Source organism: Aquarana catesbeiana, linkage group LG03 (genome assembly GCF_042186555.1).
Source record: "Aquarana catesbeiana isolate 2022-GZ linkage group LG03, ASM4218655v1, whole genome shotgun sequence".
Taxonomy (NCBI): Eukaryota; Metazoa; Chordata; class Amphibia; order Anura; family Ranidae; genus Aquarana; species Aquarana catesbeiana.
In genome coordinates this window covers 513,434,437-513,455,141 of record NC_133326.1, presented here as the reverse complement: position 1 = coordinate 513,455,141, position 20,705 = coordinate 513,434,437, and the positions used below count along the sequence as shown (strand labels likewise).

The 20,705-nt window shown below is 41.7% G+C and overlaps 1 protein-coding gene across 2 annotated transcripts in view; it reads left to right on the top strand.

Moving 5' to 3' along the window:
* GEMIN5 (gem nuclear organelle associated protein 5) overlaps nt 1-20,705 on the top strand; it is a 203,428-nt gene that overhangs the window by 74,504 nt on the left and 108,219 nt on the right. For both annotated transcript variants that reach the window (XM_073621159.1, XM_073621158.1), the window contains exons 15-18: nt 3,083-3,222; nt 9,926-10,097; nt 11,185-11,406; nt 20,482-20,607. In XM_073621159.1, the coding sequence (XP_073477260.1) occupies nt 3,083-3,222; nt 9,926-10,097; nt 11,185-11,406; nt 20,482-20,607 (660 nt within the window). The remainder of the gene's footprint in view (nt 1-3,082; nt 3,223-9,925; nt 10,098-11,184; nt 11,407-20,481; nt 20,608-20,705) is intronic.

Sequence of the window (20,705 nt, the reverse complement as noted above, 5' to 3'; positions counted from 1 at the left end):
AGAAGCTGCAGCACACTGAATTTCCTAGTGGCCTGTTGTGCAGGGTGGATGGATGTGTCAGGACAAGTCTTATTATTGGAGGCGAGCAGGCTGAGTTCCCAGCATAGCTAGGGAACTTTCCATGGTGTGTCCTGCTGCTTAGTGTGGTCAGTTTTTAATAGGAAAGCGGAGGGACTGGCAGGAACACCAGGGGTTTTCACACAAAGGAAGTTTACAAACGCTGTAAGCTTTCTACCCTGCACACACACACGCACACCAATTTTGCTTTTTACAGTTGTCACCAGAACAAGAATAGAAATGAAATACTCCAGTGATGATACCTGTTCCAGTAACCGCTATCCAAGTGGGTAATTCATCCGTTTTCCTTTTACTTACTGTTATAACTCTAGGATGGGAAGCAAAAGAAAATTTAGTCAACAGGGCTCAGACAGCAAAAAAAATAAATAAATAAAATCTAACATTGGGACTGCTAATCCTACTATGACAGTAACTTTCACTCTACTTTATATGTATATGAACAATAAGGGGAGTGAGGCAGACCATATATATATAAAAAAAAAATTCTTCTTTCAACCAGCAGGTTGAATGTGAAAAAAAAAAAATTACCCCATTGCCACAGAGTTATTTTATTCTGACAGCAGGGAGCTTTCCCCGCCGTCAGAATACACCGATCAATACCGCCAGCTATAGCCTCAAAACCCGACAGGCTGGTTGTACAGAAGATGTTTGGTAGATGTTACTTCTGTATAACCAGCCTGCCCATACACGGCTCTAAATTTTGCTGGTCCCTGCTGAACTGGATGAATTTCAATCCATGTATGGCCACCTTAAATGTGGAGGTTCTTCAATTATCTACTTCCATGTCTTTAATGTCTCATTATAATAACCCCTCTTTGAAGATAGAGATAACCAAACTGGGAATTAATTAGATTACCACCAAATGCAAAAGTAACAAAATGTTTATTGTGACACCGGAAGCATCAAGAGACATTTAAAGTACGGTAATTTAAAACCAGTATTGACTTTGCATGGCTGGCATATGCATATATACAGTACATATCTTGCAGACTTGGGTCCAAGTGAAACATGCTTGCATGTCCACCTTAACATTTCTTTTCTAATTTACCCAGTTGCCATCCTGGCCAATTCTGACGTTTATCACATACAGTGCCTTGAAGAAAAGTTTTTTCATACCCTTTGAAATTTTTCCACATTTTGTCATGTTACAACCAAAAACGTAAATGTATTTTATTGGGATTTTATGTGATAGACCAACACAAAGTGGCACACAATTGTGAAGTGGAAGGAAAATGATAAATGGTTTTCAATTTTTTTTACAAATATCTGAAAAGTGTGGCATGCATATGTATTCAGCCCCCTTTACTCTGATACCCCTAACTAAAATCTAGTGGAACCAATTGCCTTCAGAAGTCACCTAATTAGTAAATTGAGTCCGCCTGTATGTAATTTAATCTCAGTATAAATACAGCTGTTCTGTGAAGCCCTCAGAGGTTTGTTAGAGAACCTTAGTGAACAAGCAGCATCATGAAGGCCAAGGAACACACCAGACAGGTCATGGATAAAGTTGTGGAGAATTTTAAGGCAAGGTTAGATTATACAAAAAAAAAAAAAAAATGTCCCAAGCTTTGAACATCTCACAGAGCACTGTTCAATCCATCATCCAAAAATGGAAAGAGTATGGCACAACTGCAAACCTACCAAGACATGGCAGAGGTTCACGTTCCAGCAGGACAATGACCATAAACATACAGCCAGAGCTACAGTGGAATGGTTTAGATCAAAGCATATTCATGTGTTAGAATGGCCCAGTCAAAATCCAGGTCTAAATCCAATTGAGAATCTGTGGCAAGACTTGAAAATTGCTGTTCATAGATGCTCTCCATCCAATCTGACAGATCTTGAGCTATTCACTCACTGGATGTGCAAAGCTGGTAGAGACTTACCCAAAAAGACTTGCAGCTGTAATTGCATCGACAGGTGCTTCTACAAAGTATTTACGCAGGGGGGCTGGATATAAATGCATGCCACGCTTTTCACATATTTATTTGTAAAACATTTTGAAAACCATTTATCATTTTCCTTTCACTTCCCAATTATGTGCCACTTTGTGTTGGTCTATCGCATAAAATCCCAATAAAATACATTAACGTTTTTGGTTGTAACATGACAAAATGTGGAAAATTTCAAGGGGTGTGAATACTTTTTCAAGGCACTGTACATGTATAAATCTGCATTTTTTTTTTTTTTTTACTAGAAAATGACTTGGAAACCCCAAAAATATATATTTTCTGAAATCAAAGACCCTGGAGAATAAAATGGTGGGTGTTGCAATTTGTCTCACGATAATTGCACAGTGGTTTATCGAACACAGATTTTCAGGAAAAAATACACTTTAATTTTAGTTCACACAAGCACAATATAATACCCATTTTTGGTAAGATATAAAAGAAGATGTTGCCCTAAATAGTTAAATAGATACCTAACACATCACGCTTTAAAATTGTACACGCCCCTGGAACGGCAACATACTACCGACATACTATGGTACATTATATTGTCCATAGGCGACACTTTAAAAGCATTTACAGGTTACCAGTTAGAGTTAAACAGGAGGTCTGGTGCTAGAATTATTGCTCTCACTCTGACTGTAATGGTGATTTTTTTTTTTTTTTATACTTATCTATTTTTTTGACACGGCTTCTTTAATTTGTGCTATCACAAGTAATGAACAACATCCCTTGTATTAGCATGGGCCATGGCAGGTCATCTATTAGACCCCAGATCTCTCCTCTGTCCACCAAAGCAGCCAATCTAACCAAGATTGGTTTGGTCAGCTGCTTTACAAACTGGTAAAAGCTTGTAAACCAACAAACCGAAACGGGAAGTGACAAAATCCTTGTCGCTTTTGGTTTCTTAGGTCACAGAAGAGATCAGACGATGGATGTTTCTCCCTCTCTTCATAATGCATTGCCTGTTCTAAAGAAGGATACCGGGATCGTGGCATGGTTGGGTAATAAATAAGGAATGTTTTTCTACCTTTTGTATTTTGTATTCCCCCCAGAAAACTTCTCTGATACCCCCACCACCATCACAGAGCCTTACCGAACCCTGTCTGGGCACACATCAAAGATCACAAGTGTTTCATGGAGCCCTCACCATGATGCCAGGCTGGCATCTGCCAGCTATGATGGCACCTCACAGGTAAGAGGAGCTACATGACAAAGTCATCTTTCTGCAGAGCAGTTTGTGCACTTTAATCATTTTGTATTTCTGGAAATATACACGTATATTTACAGTGCTTTCCCTCTGACAAAGCGCCCCTTGCCCCATATTGAGGGCATGTGGCCTGGTATGGTTTAGGAGGGCTGCATGCTCTGGTAAGGGTCTGGTATGGATTTTGGGGAGGATCCCACACAATTTTTTTTTTTTAATTTGGCATGAGGTCCCCCTCAAAATGCATACTCGAAGGGCCTCGAAGGGGCTGAGGACTCTAGGACTCTAGTCATACCTCCACATTGTCATCTTCTCCTGCAATACCAGAAGTGGCTAGCCAGGGTGAGCTATTGGGATCAGGGGGTGTTGCAGCTTCTTCTAACATCTCAGCCCCTGTATACGTGACTGAAGATGCCTTTTCCTCCGACATGCTGGGGCTAGAGGAGAGACTAGCGGCTTTAATCGCATCTTCCATCCAAACGGAAAGAAGCATGGTAGATCCCCCCCTCCCCCACCTTAGGCTCTCTATCAGAGGAGCAATGGATGAGGGAAGATGGGTTACCCTCAGGGGATCAGGAGGAAAGACAGTCTAATGATTTCTCTTCTGAGGAGTCAACTGTGGACGAACCATTTTTAGCCTTCCTTCCTCATACAGGTGCTTGCAAACTAGCTAAAAAACGCACGACTACAGGTACGCACAGTTGCTGGAGCACATAATGGCTAAAAACGCAAAGCTGTGGAATCGCACGGTTGCTGAAGATAACTTTTTTTTTCTTACCAATTAACATGTTGGCATAAAGATACATGATTATGGGTGTACAAAATGCATGGTTGGACATGTTTTTTGTAAAAACAAGAAACGGAGCATGTTTATTGTTGTTTACATAAAGACGCATGATCGCATGAGGTGACAGGATCACTCCAGGATACATGGTCACATAACGCATGATTATGTTTGTATAGATATACATGGTTTTTACATAATCGCTCAAAAAGTGCTTGATCACATAGAAATGCTTAGTCGCATAAGAAATGCTTGATCACATAAAGATGTTAATCGCATGAAGCTGCATGATTACTTAAAACTATAGGTTTACTTAAATGCACATGATTCCTCATAATCGCATAGGAATATATGTCTGTACAGATGCGTGTTGCATAATGCATTTCATGAACACCTACTTGCAAGATACTTGTTCCATGGCACGCGTACTACATGAATGCGTGTGTACAGCGCACACTTTTCAGATTTCGCCTAAAATCATATTTTTGTGAACTCATGCGTCCATGAACGCATGCTTCCATAGAGGCATATTCCTTTAACACATGCTGCATACGTTAAACTGTATGCATATGTACTCGTTTGTTTTCTCTGGAACTAGTTACCTATGTTTACATAGGACTACAAAACAAGGCCTCCTTACGAGGGGCCATGGGCCCACCTGCCTGCCTTTTGGGCACCCCCCACGGCCGCCCCGGCAGACGGTGCCCCCCTTGGCACATGGCCCTCCCGCTGGGGAGGCTGTAGCTGACGATCAGGCGCCCCCGCTCGATTGAGGTGGGGAGGAATAAACTTCTGTGGTTTTCAGGGGCTTGGCAAAAAGAGATCCTAGATGGGTCATCTCTGTGGTAACCCTAGGCTACTAACTAGAGTTACAGAAATTTCCTCCGGTTCACTTTTTAAGTTCAGATGCCCCCAAAGACTCAGTGAAAAGAGGATCTTTATTTCTGGAGCTAAAACCGATTGATGTCACAGGGTGTATTCATAGAGACCCCCTCAGAAGAGCAGGGTATGTGGTTATCTCTTCATGGTACTGAAACCAAATGAAGACTTCAGACCCATTCTAGATCTCAAAGATCTAAATCAGTTCCTAAACATCCGCTCTCTTTGCATGAAATCAATCCAGTCAGTCGTATCCACCCTGCGGGGAGGAGAATTTCTAGCGTCAATAGGCATCAAAGATGCGTATCTGCATGTGCCAAATTTTTACCTCTTCACCTGAACTTCTGCGAATCACAGTGGAACAGCACCTCTTCCAGTTGTGCCCTGGCCCTTCGGGTTAGCCACCACGTCCCGGGTGTTTTTGAAGTTCTGGGCCCGCTTCTAGCAAGACTAAGGGCCCAGGTTATAGCAGTAATGGCATACCTGGGCAACCTGCTGCTGATAGATCAGTTAGTAGCCCGGCTAGACCAGATTGTGTCCAGCATGGTCAAGTATCTGGAACACTTGGGTTGGGTTTTCAACCTAGAAGTCGTCATCCTTACGTCCAGTAAGAAGGCTAGAGTACGGGGGACTCAGCCCGAAAGAACAGTCTCTTGGCCCCAGACAAAAGTCGGCGCTATAAGAGAGCTGGTCCATGTGGTCAAGGCAAGGAAGAGTCCTTCCATTTACCTTTGCATGGAATTGCTAGGGAAGATGGTGGCTTCTTTCGAAGCGGTTCCCTATGCTCAGCAAGACTGTTGCGAACAGTATTGTCTACTTGGAACAAGAAGACCCAAGCCTTACATTATCCAAGATATCTGGCCCCAAAGGTACCCCAGAGTCTCAGTTGGTGGTTGGTAACAAAAGAGTTGCAGAAGGGAAGATCCTTCATACCGGTTACCTGGAAGGTAGTGAAAACCTTCTCCATCAACATCCTAGAGATTCGGGTGGCACGTCTGACTCTAATGGCCTGAACATTTAGGTTGCAGGATTGTTCTGTCAGAATACAATCTGACAATGCCACAGCAGTGGCTTACATCAATCACCTAGGGGGTACCAGAAGTCACACAGCCAGAGGGAGGTGAACCGTGTTCTGGCTTGAGCAGAGAAGCATGTCTCTTGCCTATCTGCAGTCTTTGTTCCGGGAAGTGGAGAATTGACAGACGGATTTCTTGAACCACCAACAATTATTCCCGGGAGAATAGTCTCTACAGCCTGACATTTTCTGGCAATGAGCCAGAAATGGGGTATCTCGATCATAGATCGATTTGTGTCCAGTTTAACACAAGGTTAGACAACTTTTTGTTAAGGGCAAGGTATTCACCCGCATATGGGAGATGTGTTAGTATTCTCGCAGGTTCAGTTTTTCACTGATTTATTCATTTCCCCCCAGTGCTGCTTCTTCCACAGCTTCTATGTAGGATCAAAGACGGAAGTTGGTAATCCTAGAAGATCCGGCATGACCCAGAGGATCCTAGTGTGCAGAGATCGTGAGGGTGTCAGGGGATCCATGGACTCTTCCTTTTCCTCCAGACGTACTTTCACAGGAGTCAGTATTCCATCGTTCCTTGCAAACACTGAATTTAGCAGTTTGGCTATTAAGCCCACATTCTAAAAGAATTGGGGGCTTTCAGGGTTATTGGTATTTACCCTGATTAATGCAAGAGGGCCGGCCTCTAGGACCATTTACTATAGGGTCTAGTGGACCTATGTTCCTGCTGGAAATCAAGGATGGCATCCTCGGCAGTAATGTCATGGTTAGAGTTCTTGCCTTCCTACAATTAGGAATGGAAGTGAAGCTAATAAGGAGAGATTCCACCAGCGGTTACGGCAATCCACTGTAGGATCCTGAGGATACCCCGTGTGTGATACGGAACGCTACGGACGTCATGGCATTCAGGACCAGCAGACTACAGCACCCCTGAGCGGAGCAGCGCTGAAGATGGTGGTAATGTACAGCCAAACCTATTTTCAACCGCATTGCAAATAACATAACCAGACCACTCGGTGCTTGCTTCGCCATTTGAACACCTCACCATTGCTGACTGAATATTGACCCCACCACATATTTGATATCAGTCTCAATCAGGACTCTCAATATCACGGCGGGATGATTAATGACTTCTAGTTTACTGTTTAGCAGCTAGCACTGTTAGAGGACAGTTTGTCCATACTTCCCCCTATTTAATTTTGAGGAATTCCAGAATTTCCATTACTCAGATACCATTAGGAGTCCTAATCCTGCCCTAACACAGCACAGGTGCCTTCCTTTCACTGCACTTCTTACCCTCCTATTGCATCCTGCCACAGGGGCCCACACTACATCTAAACTTTAAATTGATTATCGAGCACCACTGGTTGATATTAATCTACCACTATTTAGACTAATTGACTAAACCATCAGGCCAATGAGGCACAATGCAATATGCCCTGACTGGGTAGCAATATATGTTCTTTAATGTACTGTTTGTCTAGTCTGTATTGTCTGGCTTGTTCGAGGCCTACTGCATCATAGTTTTGATATTTATAGGTTCAATTTAAGTTGTGATTATATATATATTATATATGTTAAGATAATACAATAAAATTGATTTTAACACTATACCAATCTTAGACTATATTGTTGCCCAAAGTAACCCCTTTTTTGAACCCATCCCTTTGGGTTGTCCCCTCCCCCAACTTTCCTTTTAATATTGTACAAGCTATGGTTACAGCAACAATACCCTAACGGGTTAAGCATCAAGTACTGGCATACGCAATTTTACGATCCAGTACAGGTGTACTCACGCTTGCTCCCCCTTTTCCCCATCCCTCAACCCCATAACCCCTCCCCTCTTGCATTTGATGGAAGTGAAGCTAGCCTTGAGTTCTATCAAGGGTCGGATCTCGGCCTTGTCAGTGTTTTTTTCCGAAGGCCGCTTGTTTTGCACTCTTTTAATCTGGGCCTGTATACAAGGGGTAACGCGTATTAATAAGCCAGTTAGGTCACCCTTGTGCCCGTGGTATTTGAATCTAGTTTTGTCGGCATTACAAAGACAACCTTTTGAGCCGATGCGCCTTTTTCCCTTGTTCCTTCTGACAGGGAAATTGGTGTTCTTGGTTGCGGTAACCTCTGCAAGAGAGTTTCAGAGTTTGGCAATTAACTTTTTGTAAAGAGCCATTCTTAATTCATAACGATAAGGTGGTGTTGAGTCCTCACCCAACCTTTTTGTTGCCTAAGATATCTAATTTCATCTGAATCAACATGTTTCCCTGCCTTCTATTGTTTCAGAACATTGTTCTGCGGAAGGAAAGTTATTACATTCTCTCCTTATAGTGAGAGCAGTTAAGGTCTATCTGAAGTGTTCAGATACAGAAAACTGATGCTCTGTTGTGCTGCCAGAAAGCCGTAGGAAAGGGCAGGCAGCGTTGATATCAATTCCTTTTTTCAAAATGGATTCGTCAGGTTGTTATTCAGGCTTATGGTTGAAAAGAAGGGTTCTAACTTTTTCAAGTTAGAGCGTACACTACCAGGGTAGTGAGCGCTTCATGGGCAGTGCATCACCAAGCCTCTGACTCAGATTGCAAGGCCGCAACTTGGTCATCGGTACATTCACAAGATTCTATCAGGTGGATGTAAGACGGCAAAAGGATACCGCCCTTTGGGCACAGTATACTGCAATACGCAGTATAGGTCCTCACGTCTGATGGCGGCCTGCTTTTATTTGTGTCTCCCTCCCCTCAGAAAGCATTGCTTTGGGATGTCCCTCATAGTAATTACTATGCTGCTCTGTGTCCCGTGATGTACGATAAAGAAAATAAGGATTTTTATAACGGCTTACCAGTAAAATCCTTTTTTTAGAGTACATCACGGGACACAGGTCCCTCCCCTCTTTGGGGATTTATGTATATTGCTTTGCTACAAAAACTGAGGTACTCCCGGTATGGGAGGGGTTATATAGGGAGGCAACTTCCTGTATAGGGTGTACCAGTGTCCATCACCTGAAGGTGGCCTATAACCCACATAGTAATTACTATGCTGCTCTGTGTCTCGTGATGTACTCCAAGAAAAGGATTTTACAGGTAAGCTGTTATAAAAATCCTATTATTTGCAAAATTTTATAATAGAAACAAAGAAAAAATAATTTTTTTTTTTTTAATTTTTGGTCTTTTTTTTTATTTGTTTAGCAAAAAATAAAACCCCCCAGAAGGTTATCAAATACCATCAAAAGAAAGCTCTATTTGTGGGAACAAAATGATAAAAATTTAGTTTGGGTACAGTGTTGCATGACCACGCAATTGTCATTTAAAAAGCGACAGCGCTAAAAGCTGAAAATTGGCTTGGGCAGGAAGGGGGGAAAGTGCCTGGTATTGAAGTGGTTAAGGTAAAAAAAAAAAAAATGTTTATGCTTTTATAAACACTTAAAATAATCTGAAGAATGTTTAAAACAAATACTTGTTTCTTATATACTGTAGTGGTAATAGATGTGCAATATAACAAACCTATTAGCCAGAAAAAGCTAATAGAGTTAGCTTTTTTTTTTTTTTTAGAACTGAAGAAGTGGCCTTGGATAAGCTACAAACTGTATTTACAGAACAAGTATTGTTAAATTTGACGAACTACTAGTAGCCAGCCAGAAAAGCATTATCTGTCCCCCTCTGATTTGAAATGAATGGGGTCTAACCTCGTGTCTAAGCACTACCACCTGCCATTCCACTGTCCAAGGACAGTGCCTCAAAAGTCAACAAGTCCTCTCATTGCAAAGGGGGATGACCGGTAGTAGCACATAGACTGCAATCTGTAATTTCAAACTAATAAGTTTATTTTCAAGCATCTTGTGTTGTCTGTCTTAATAGTGTAACATAGAGCTTGTTTATTTAAAAGACTAATGTGAATTTGGGACATCAGAGTTTTAATTATAAAAGCTGGAGAAAAGAGGGCTTTAAAAACATAACCAGTCATATCATCAGTGCAGGACTTGCTAAAGAACTGATCATGTTCTGTTCTAGATTTGGGATGTTCTACAGGAAGAACCGCTTAGTAACTATCGTGGGCACAAGGGGAGGCTTCTCTGTGTCCAGTGGTCTCCAGTAGAGCCAGACCAGGTGTGGACGGGAGCAGATGACTTCTGCTTGCATAGTTGGTCCATATCCAAGCAGGAGCACAGCCGACCACCCAAAGGTCAGTAACCATTCTCCAGGCCTGTTTATCTGTTTAGAGATTCATGTGGGTTGCATTTAACCTCTTTCTCAGCATGCTTCCTCAATACTTTGAACCACTTCCCCAGAACAGTTATGCAGGTATGAACTTGTGACTTGTATCTGACTTTCCTGACCTGCATACTTGTTCTTGAGCAGTGATTATGAAAACATAAAAGCCAATGGGTCCACAAAAGTATCAACCATATTTCTGTTATGACAAGTTTACTTTAAAGCTGAACATCAGGCCAGCACTTAAATACACATTTGAATCATATATTTGTGAACTGTTGTACCTGCCAAAGTATTAGTAAATCTGTTCAGCCAGTCTTCTGATCCAGGTACCCAGTCCAGGCAGTATACATTGGCCCTGCACATTAGCTTAATAGTACTAACCTGGTCTGGGATGCACCATAGCCTATGACTGGACAGTGAGGGAGCATCAGCGCATTAGTCATCCTTGTATGGCACCCTCTTTTAAGTATGTTTCTGTATTTGACTAACAGCACTGTGCAAAGCAATAGAGCCCTGACTGGCTCTGAGTGCTGTCCCACCTATTTTGAATCTGAATGCTCTTGTGCGTTAAAAGTACAAAGTTTTTTTTTTTCTTTATTTAGTTAGTAAAGATAAATTGCAAGTTTTACAATACAGACTATGTCAGAGGAGTAACAGTTGTAGTTATGGAACATCATAATGTCACTTATGATGTATTAGTTGATAACTGCTAGACTACTCCAAGAGCCTATAGGGGGTCATTACCTATCTTGCAACCTGAGTCAACAGGATTCAAGTCATTCCATGTGTTGGGAGAAAAGAAAGCATAGCAGAAAAGAGGTAGCCTAGAAAAGCAGAGTAGTAGAGCGGGTTAGATATGGGGGCATAGGGGGGAATAAGGTATAGAGCCCAAGCTGGCTTCCCACGTGCAAGATGACGGCTGTGGATTTTCTTTCCTGAGCAGGACGGCTGCAGTCTGCACTAATTTTTAGGTCTTCTGGCAAAATAAACCTCACTAGCCAAGCCTGTGCAAAGAGCCCTGATAGACTTCTTTTAAATGTATTTTTTTTCGATAGGAAAGAAAGCTGTTGACCTGGAAAAGAAAAGATGTTTGCAGCCCAAAGCGAAGGCAAAGAAAAAGAAGAAGATAGACAGTCCTAATCAGGACTCTGGAGGTGATGCAGTTAGAGAAGAGAGCGAAAGACCTCTCACTCCGGCACAAAATGGGACATCGGATCAAGATGAGGAACAGGGCTCTGTAGAAATGGTGACCGAAAAGAAGACTACACCACAGGAAGGTAATTCATGTTTGATGTGGATTGGTAGAGTGTTTGGATGGTTAGAGAAGACCTGGAAGTGTCAGTACTTGTGGCTCATAGATGCCAAAGACATATTGACATCAGACCAAGCTGTCTAGCAAAAGCTACATGGGTTGGCACAAACACACCCAGCTTGAGCAGTTGCAGTAACCATTGTAAGTTTCTATGGCAATATTCTCAACCCCTATCACTGTTTCTGGACAACTTGGTCTGCGAGTAACTGTGGAGAAAAATATAAATAGGGGCTTCTGGAACAAAAAAAAAGTACTATACCATATTTTTCCATTATTATAATTTTTATTAGCCATATAAAGTTACGAAAATACAATATTTTTTGTGTTGGTGGATATTCAACACTCCTTGCTTTTCCAATAATTGGCCTATTCATATAATGGCTTGGATATATGAAAATTGGAACTTACTGTAGTTTAGGACAAGAATGCCTGCTGCTGTAAGGGAGGTGGCCTTGCATCCTCCCCCGACCTATGCAGCTCAGCATTTTCACAATGTCCACAATGATAGTGATTTTCCAACCCTAGAAATTCCTAGAATCCTGGAATTCATTCCTCCCCTCTCCTTGGGAAGTGGGCATGACAGATGCCAGCCTGTCAGAATGGTTTGGGATTTAACTGTCCAGACCACCTAGTCCCCAAAGGAGTAAACACTCCCCATCAATTCTCTAGAGTTGAGAGCCATAAGACTGATTCTCCTAGACTGGACCCTACTGGGTCTACTACATGGTCATTCTGTAAGAGCACAGCTGGACAACGCCATGAATCTGGTCTACACAAACCACAAAGGGGGGAGTAGAAGTCGGGCAGCTCTGAAGGAGGCCAGGTTGGTTCTCTCTTAGACAATGAACTACGCGCCAACACTCTCATCCATTTACATAAAGGAAGTGAAAACTTGGCAGGCAGCTTTCTAGAGTCACCAACACGTGCTCTCAGAGAGGGTGAAACATGTTAGAGAGGGGTTCTCCAAAGGGTAGGAGACCATGCTGAAGGCATTTTTTACTAAGAGGAGCTCATTATATGTCGAGACAGTGTGCAGATTGGAGCCATTTTATTGTAGGCCAAATCTCCTGTCACAGGGCCCTTTATTCTACTCTGCTTCTCAGTTGCTGGCTTTAACAGCTTGGCTGTTGAAACCCAGGTCCTAAATGATAGGGTCATTGCTGATTCTGTCTTTCCCACCTTGCTCAAAGGGAGAAAATCTACTTCTCATAAAATCTACCATCACACTTGGAAGGCCTCACATCCTGGCCTTCCTCTAGCATCTGCTTCTTGGTAATCTAAGGCCCCATTTACACCTGAGCGTTTTGTAGCTTGAAGCCTGAAGCTACAAACGCTGGAGGGGAAAAGAATCAATTATTCTCTAGAGATGGTTCACATCTCCACTCCAAAACGCCTGAAGCTCAAACAAGTTCTGGAACTTTTTTTTTTTAGGCAGATTTGGGCATTTTTCTGCTTTTTATTTCTGCCCTATCCATTTTCTTAAAAAATCATTGGCTTCATACGCTTTTTACTTGTACGATTAAGATAATGGGAATTTTTTTTTTGTAAATTCTTTAACAGTAAGGGAGGTACATGCCATACAGTGCAGAGTGCAACAAAAGGCATAGATCTCACCATCATAGTTACTTCCATATATATCCTTATACACTGATATACATTGTCCAGTGTGAAACCATGTAAGATGATGTAAATTTTGACTTGCCTGTAAATTCCATATCCTGGAGTCAGGTCCTTCCCCTCCATTCTGTGTTTCTCCTTATTGTTTGCTACAAAACGGGAGTCTCACAGAGTTGGTCTGGTTATATGAAGATACACTGAGGAGGCATTCCCAGCAAATTTTTTGCCAATGTCCAATCACCTGAAGGTAGCAAGATAGAACCCATGGTCAATGACTACAGCTCACCTCTCCTGTACTGTACTCCAAGATATGGAATTTACAGGAAAGTCTAAATTCTCTTTTTTTTAACGAGCTTCCTCTAAAGTTACACTGTAAATCACTGACCATAAACACAACAAAAACATATTGGAAAAAAAAAGACTGCTTTTATATTTGTCTCTCTGGCAGGTGTATGTGTTGCACCTGCAAATATTAACACTTTTGAAGAACTCTGATTGCTGATGCTGTCGTATACTTCCAGGTTTGTCAGCGTGTCTCCTGCTTGGCAGTATTGGTCCTTCAATAACCCCTTATCATATTACTTTGTCCTGTCAGTGGTGAAGGGTCACCTGAAAGCTGGCTACATGTGCTTTACTAATATACAGTCTGTAGTCTAGGTTGAAAGTCCCATCCTAAAAAATAAAATCGGTTACATAAAATATCATTGGATTGGTTGAAATTTCCTTTTCTTTATCTCCCATTCATAACATGTAGTAGAGTTGCACCGATACCGTTTTTACCAGCGAGTACCAATACTCTCGGTCAAGTACTCACCGATACTAAACACTGATGCCTGTGCAGTGCGATTTGATCCTATACAAAATAAATGGGCTCAAATTGCACTGCAGAGAATCTCATGTGATTTGAACAATAATGCAGTGTGATTTCTGTCCGAATTGCATGCTGTTTCCCCCACTTCTCCTGGGTTCACCTGTCCGAATACGCATGCGATTCTCTGCAGTGTGATTGGAGCCCATTCATTTTGTATGGGCTCAAATCGCATCGCAAAGGTATCGGTTTCAGGTATGGGAGCATTTGCACTAGTACTCATGCAAATGCTTAGTATCAGCACCGATATCAGTATCGGTGCAACTCCACATTGTAGCAGATAGTGCTTCGCGCATAGGACAGCTTGATTATTTCAGTGGGCTGCCCTGCATGTGACAAATGTGGCAAAGAAACTCAAGTACCTTTTTTTATTTTTGTGCATTTTTTTTTTTTTCTTTAAACAGTGAGTATTGCTGCATTTGTCCCACATTTTTCGCTCTCAAAAACAAGCATCTTGCTTGCCTCTTTATGAACGTGCACAAAATCACATGATTTTGATTTGCACATTCACTCACTACTGTAGTGTGAATTTATCCTTAAAGTGGTTGTAAACCCTTACATATACCCAGTGAAGTGACTAGCCTCAGGTCAGACACAGAGATGAAACAAATCCTCCCACATAGGTTGTATTGTTTATCTGCAGCCCTCTCTTTTCATTCATTCAAAGTCCAGAATTTGTAAGGTTTGTTTTAGCAGTCAGAAAAAAGGGGCCGGAGAGCTGAAATTACACCTAGGGGAGTTTGAACAGCTGATTGGAGGGAAGGGACACACCCCCTTTACACAGAAACAGAGCTGGGGCTGTCAATCCACTGCTTTGTTCATGTTTCATGTCTGAGGTTTACAACCACTTTAACTGACTCGAAGAAGATTGTTCTTTGCATGAATAATTGTACAATTCAACACAATACTGCAGTCATAGAAATTATACAGTCGGAATTCACATCTGCAGCACACAGAAGACTTTTTATCCTAATGCCTACAATGCATTAAGAAAAAACAAAAAACTGCCTTTACAACCACTTTTGCCCATTCTATGCATTAAGGTAAAAAAACCTTCTGAGCTGCAGGATCCCCAAGCCCCCCTTAAAAGAGAAGTATATATTTTTTTTTTTGCCTATTCATACTTACCTAGGTGGATGCAGCATCAGACCGAAGCTGCATCTGTAACCTGCCGCCTCTTCACTGAGAACCGAGCTACCGAACATCGCCGATAGCTCGGTTCTCTCACCTCCCCGAGCAGAGAGATGCTGCCTGTCAGCATCTCTCCTGCTCTGCTCCTCCACGCTCATTGGAGCGCTGAGCTGTGGAGGGGCGGGGAACGGCCGTCTCAGCGGCTCGCTGAGAGGCTGAGACTGCCATTGGTCCAGCTGGCGGATCCAGACTTCCTAAGTCGGCATGACGTGCTGCCTGGACTGATTCCAGTGACTTCATATTGCTCTCTGCTGAAAACGGGTCACAGGAGTGCAAAACGAGTTGCACTCCTGTGACCCATAGGAGAAGCCCAGCCTAAAAAGCCCAGGCTTGACTTCTCCTGTAATAATTACCTGAACCCGATCCCAATGCAGCGATGTGCATGACAGCAGCGGCTCTTGCTGCTGTCTCCCTCCTCACTGGGCTGATCAATGGCACCAAGCCCGCACAAGTGTCCCCATACACAGTGGCTTTCTATGGGGGGCATTCGCCAAAGAGGAGGAGCCTGGAACGCCGGCAGGGAACCCCTGAAGAGAAGGATCAGGGCTGCTTTGTGTAAAACCATTGCACAGAGCAGGTAAGTATAAAACATTTATTATTTTAATAAAAATAAAAAAAAATAAGGTTTAAAGTTACTTTAAATCCAACTAGGTTCTTACTAACCAGAATACTACACTGAGTCTTTGTATGGTTTAGCTGGCCTCATGCTGCTTTTAGGGCTGCAATACAGGTTTATCTCTGCTACACGAAGCCCTGCAAGCATTGTGATGCCTCATATGCAAATATATAGGCCCCCTTTCACACTTGAGGCGCTTCTAAACTGCCAGTAAAATACTGAGCGCTTTTGAAGAGCTTTCCATTCATTTCAATGGACAGGGGCGTTTTTCCACCTCCCTGCCAGCGCACTGCCCTAGTGTGAAAGCATTAATTGATTTTAATGTAAATAGGTTTTTGTGAGCTTTTCAGGCGCTTTTTTTTAGCGTGAAAGCGCCTGAAAAGCGCCTCAGTGTGAAAGGGGTCATACAGTATGGTCAGGACTTCACAGCCTCCTACTTGAAAAAGGTGCTGTGAATATTGGTTGGACTGTCTAAGTACAGCTGCTATATACTCTGCAGGTTTTTGAAAAATAACTGAATATCAGTTACAAAAATAACTAATATATATGTATATATATTTATAGCAGCTTACTTGCCCCAACAAAACTAATCACATCTTGAAAAAAGTTTAGAGGTTTGATATAGGTGACACATACCTGATCACAGTTGTGTATTGAGTGTGGCTTTTAATTGGACAGGAGCCATCCAATTACAAGCTATTATTTGATAGAGCGCTGAATCCTTAGGAAAGCTCTCCAAATCAGTCCCCAGGGCTTCTCATATTCGGGTTTTCTTCCCAAGAAACTAAGAAGAACTCACAGTGAAGATAAGGGTTACTAAGGATAGACTTTAGAAATGTTGTTCTGCATTTTAATGAGATGTCTTATGACGCTCTTTTCTTGTTTAAATAATTTAGTATGGTTAAAAAAAAGATAAGTATGTGAACTGTCAAAATGCAAAATGAGTTTTCTGTGATGATTTCTAGCCCATAAATGATGCATACTTGTGAATAATTTAGAACACCCCCAGGTACTTGGGACCCCTGCCGACCTCTGCCTGTTAATCGATGTACATCCTGTTTCTGGACTGAAAGTTTTAGAAAGTTTTAATGTCGGGGATCCTGTCACTTCTGTTTTATTGTCTACAGATGTCCATGTTTATTAATTTAAAAATTATATTTATATTTTCTTTGTTTTAGTCCCTTGTTGGGTTGTTCATTAATAAAAGAACACAATGTATTATTTAGTAATTAGCTGATTCAGGAATATAGTTCAAACTGATGTGTTTAATTGGTGCTTCTGTATAAGAACGAACAAGCAGTCTTTTGTAGAAGTCTTTACAGAAATGGACTTGTCATATGGATGTGCAAACGTTAATTCTAACAAAGTAACCAATCAGAATTTATTTCTTTGAGTCTTCAGTAAAGTGAAAACTGAAGGCTGTAGGATAGGACCTGTGTCGACAGAGCATTTCTTTGCCAGACAGGGTTCAGAGAGTTCAGGGTCCATGCAACCAGACCTGGAATTTACTGAGGAACATCCTGTGTCATGTACATTTCCTATTTCTAAAAGAAAGGTTTGAGGGAACCCTGGCTACGATGACAGTGTATGAATTTGACAGAGCTCATATTGAAGTTTTGCCCAACATCTTGTCAGACTTCGTGTAAGACGTCTGCTCAGACCACTTCTACAGCTTATCTGTACTGTTGCCATCACATACAAATGGGGCAATCTCTTCCAGGTACTTCCTGGTATGCAGATGTTCCAAATTCTTTCACCTGCATGAGCCATCCCAACTGCCTGTGCTCAGACTCAGGGTTCCCTTTCAATAACTTGTCTGTTTAATAGCACATAGTTCCTATTCTATAAACATTACATCTAGACAAACACATCACCCATGCTTTACCAATTTACTCAGGGCAACTACAAACACATATAACAAGATTCAGGTAGGTCTCATCACTGGGTACAGGGTCTTGCTACAGGCCCATAACACCAATTATCCCTGTATTCCCCTCAAGATGTATACTTTAAATTATCCCCATAATTTATACCCACCTGGGGTAATGGAACTGAATCACTATATGCAGGACCTGACTGGAGATGTTCTCTACAAATCGACAACCCTGCAAAAGAATTGTCTCTTGCAATTTATCTAAAGTGGTTCTAAATGTTTTTTATATTTTTTAAGGTAAAAAAGCTTCTGGATGCAGCTTCCCTCCCAGCCCCCCCCCCCCCGTATACTTACCTGAGCCCCATCTCGATCCAGCGATGTGCATGAAAGTAGCATCTCTCACTCCTCATTGGCTCTCACAGCCATTGGCTCTCACTGCTGTCAATGAAGAGAGAACGGTGGCAGGGCCGAGCCATGCTTGTGTGTGAATGGACACACGGCATGTTGCTCGAGTGCTTCCATAGCAAGAATCTTGCTATTGGGGGCACTCAGCGTGTGGGAGGAGCCAGGCCCAACGACAGGGGACCCAAAAAAGATGATCGGGGCTACTCTGTGCAAAACCATTACACAGAGCAGGCATATATAACATGTATGTTATTTAAAAAAAAAATATTTTGAATCACTTTAACCCATTTACACTTTTGCCTTTGGGAGAATGGCTAACTTCTTGGACATGAGTCAGGAAATGGTACTGCACCTGCTGGGAAACCACTGGGTACACTTTTACCATATTTTCTAGAAACTCACTTTAAATGGGATGCAACTCCCAAGTTTCATATTTACTACTTCCATATAATGTCAATATATGAAAACTGCACTTAATGCTATAAACAAAACATCAAATTTGCACAACTGCCTCAGAAAGCATAAAAATACAAATGCTCAACAACATGAACCTATTTATATCTCAATAGACCCCAAGGGGATCGGTATCCATACGGATCCTCTTGACAATGTCTATTGAGATGAAACGTACGTCAGGGCCAGGTGGAGCTTGTGTTGACATTACAACACCTGTCTGAAGCCGTCACCAGCAGCGTTTTTAATGTTACATGCACTTATTCATCCAGAGTATTGTAGCACTATTGGAGTCTCGTTTTTGCTGGTCAAGTTTAACATAGAATAGGAAGGAGGACTGGAGTGGAGTCTCACATCGGAATACCGCCTGTGTTTTCTATGCCATAAGATCCTTGAAGCAGGATCCATGCAGCTTCATGCCTTGTTAGACCACCTGTAATTTGGGGTCTAATGATCTGGTAAGAGGCTGTGGTTTTAGTGGTGGTGGGCGCACTGAATGCACCCCCTGTCTATGTCTAAAACCGATACCTCTTTGTGAAAGGCTTCATTCAAGATTGCACTGTGAACTTGCCAACATATGCTGTATTTTCCTGATATTGATCAACTCTCCTTTCACCTGTATACCCGCCCTGTGAAAACAAAAATTTCAGACTATTTCACTCTGGTTCAAAAAAGTACAGGACATAAAACAAATGTAAAAAGACCTAACCGCTTCCTAGAAACATACAGAGGCAAACTTTAGAACCAGTTGAACTTCCTGAATTTACTTTGCTAATACTCCAGCCTACCAAGAATTTAGATCCCTATCTACCTATGTATCATCATAGCTTTGACCATGTACTATAATAATGCTTCTAGTTCCTAGGGGGCTCTATAGTGCATCGGAGTCTGGCTGTATGTTCCCACAATGCCCTTTGTCCTCTTACCCTCATACTATCTTACCCCTTCACTTCCTCTTCACTCTTTCTTCCTTTTTCTCTTTCCTGACCTATAACCTCCATCCCACCCCGACATTGCTGGAACTGGCAGCAGAGGAAGTATTGGAGCTATGATCCCCAAGTGTATGTGTGGGAGAGCCGTTTGTCCGCTGATCATTCCAATACATGAAGTTGTTCCTTTTGCTGAGTGCTTGCCAGGGGAGTAAGCTCTAACACAGCCCCATATGATTAAACTGAGTACGGTATACCTCTGTGTGGGGGTGGTATTATGTCTATTATAAGCGTAATACCTACTGGTGACAGCTCTTCACTGGAGGAAAATAACTGAATAATTTGAAGCACGCTGGTGTTTTGCAAGAACTATATCTACACAAGTTATACAATTTAGGACTCATGACTTGAATTATGTGATCTGTATCATAATTTTTGGTTCAGTTTTCTTTACTCATATGATTCTTTTGGTGTTTGTAGGCGTTGCAATTGTATCTTTATAGTTCTTTGCTGGATTTGCATATATCAATCCAGATTATTAGCTGCCTTTTCGATAGTTGCACTAGCAAAGACTTGGTTTACTTTATACCCATATGGGACCAAATGTTTCTATTTCCTGATTGTTCAAGATGCTGATGTTTAACTTTTTCCTAAAAACAACACAATATTGTTGCATGTGCCTTTTTATTGTTTTATGTGTCACCATATGTTCTCTGCTAAAATTTGTAATTGTATATTGTATAAAACTTATTAAAACTATGGAATAAAAAAAAAAAAAGGTTTTGCTGATAGAAAAGTTGTGCACTTCATTGTCTAATTTGCCTTCATTTACTCTAAAGAGGAACCCTGCAGTCATTTTCATGACTGCAGGGTTCCTCTTTAGAGCAATGGCCTATCTATGCATCTTTGAAATATTTGATTTCACTCTTGCCTAATGTTTAGAAAATTAACATCGGCGGTCATCCCCCCTCTGTCTTTTGGATTTTTTGAAGAGGAGGCCTGATTGCTCTGAACAACAATTTAATATATTATTTCTTATTCATTTTTATTTGTAATGAACATAACATACTGTATGCTTTTCTCTACAGTTACAGCTACAACAGAGTCTGACACTGTGCCAGATTTGCCGTCATTGCCCACAATGGAGGGACGTAGTCTGAGTCCAACCATAAAAAGAGTGCCTGTTAAGAAGGAACATGTAAAAGAAAAGACAGGTAACTTGTGATAGAATTGGAATAGACACTAAACATTCTGCTTATGACGCTCTCTTCTCTGCAGAGCTTGGCAAAATCATTGAGCTGTGAAAATGTTA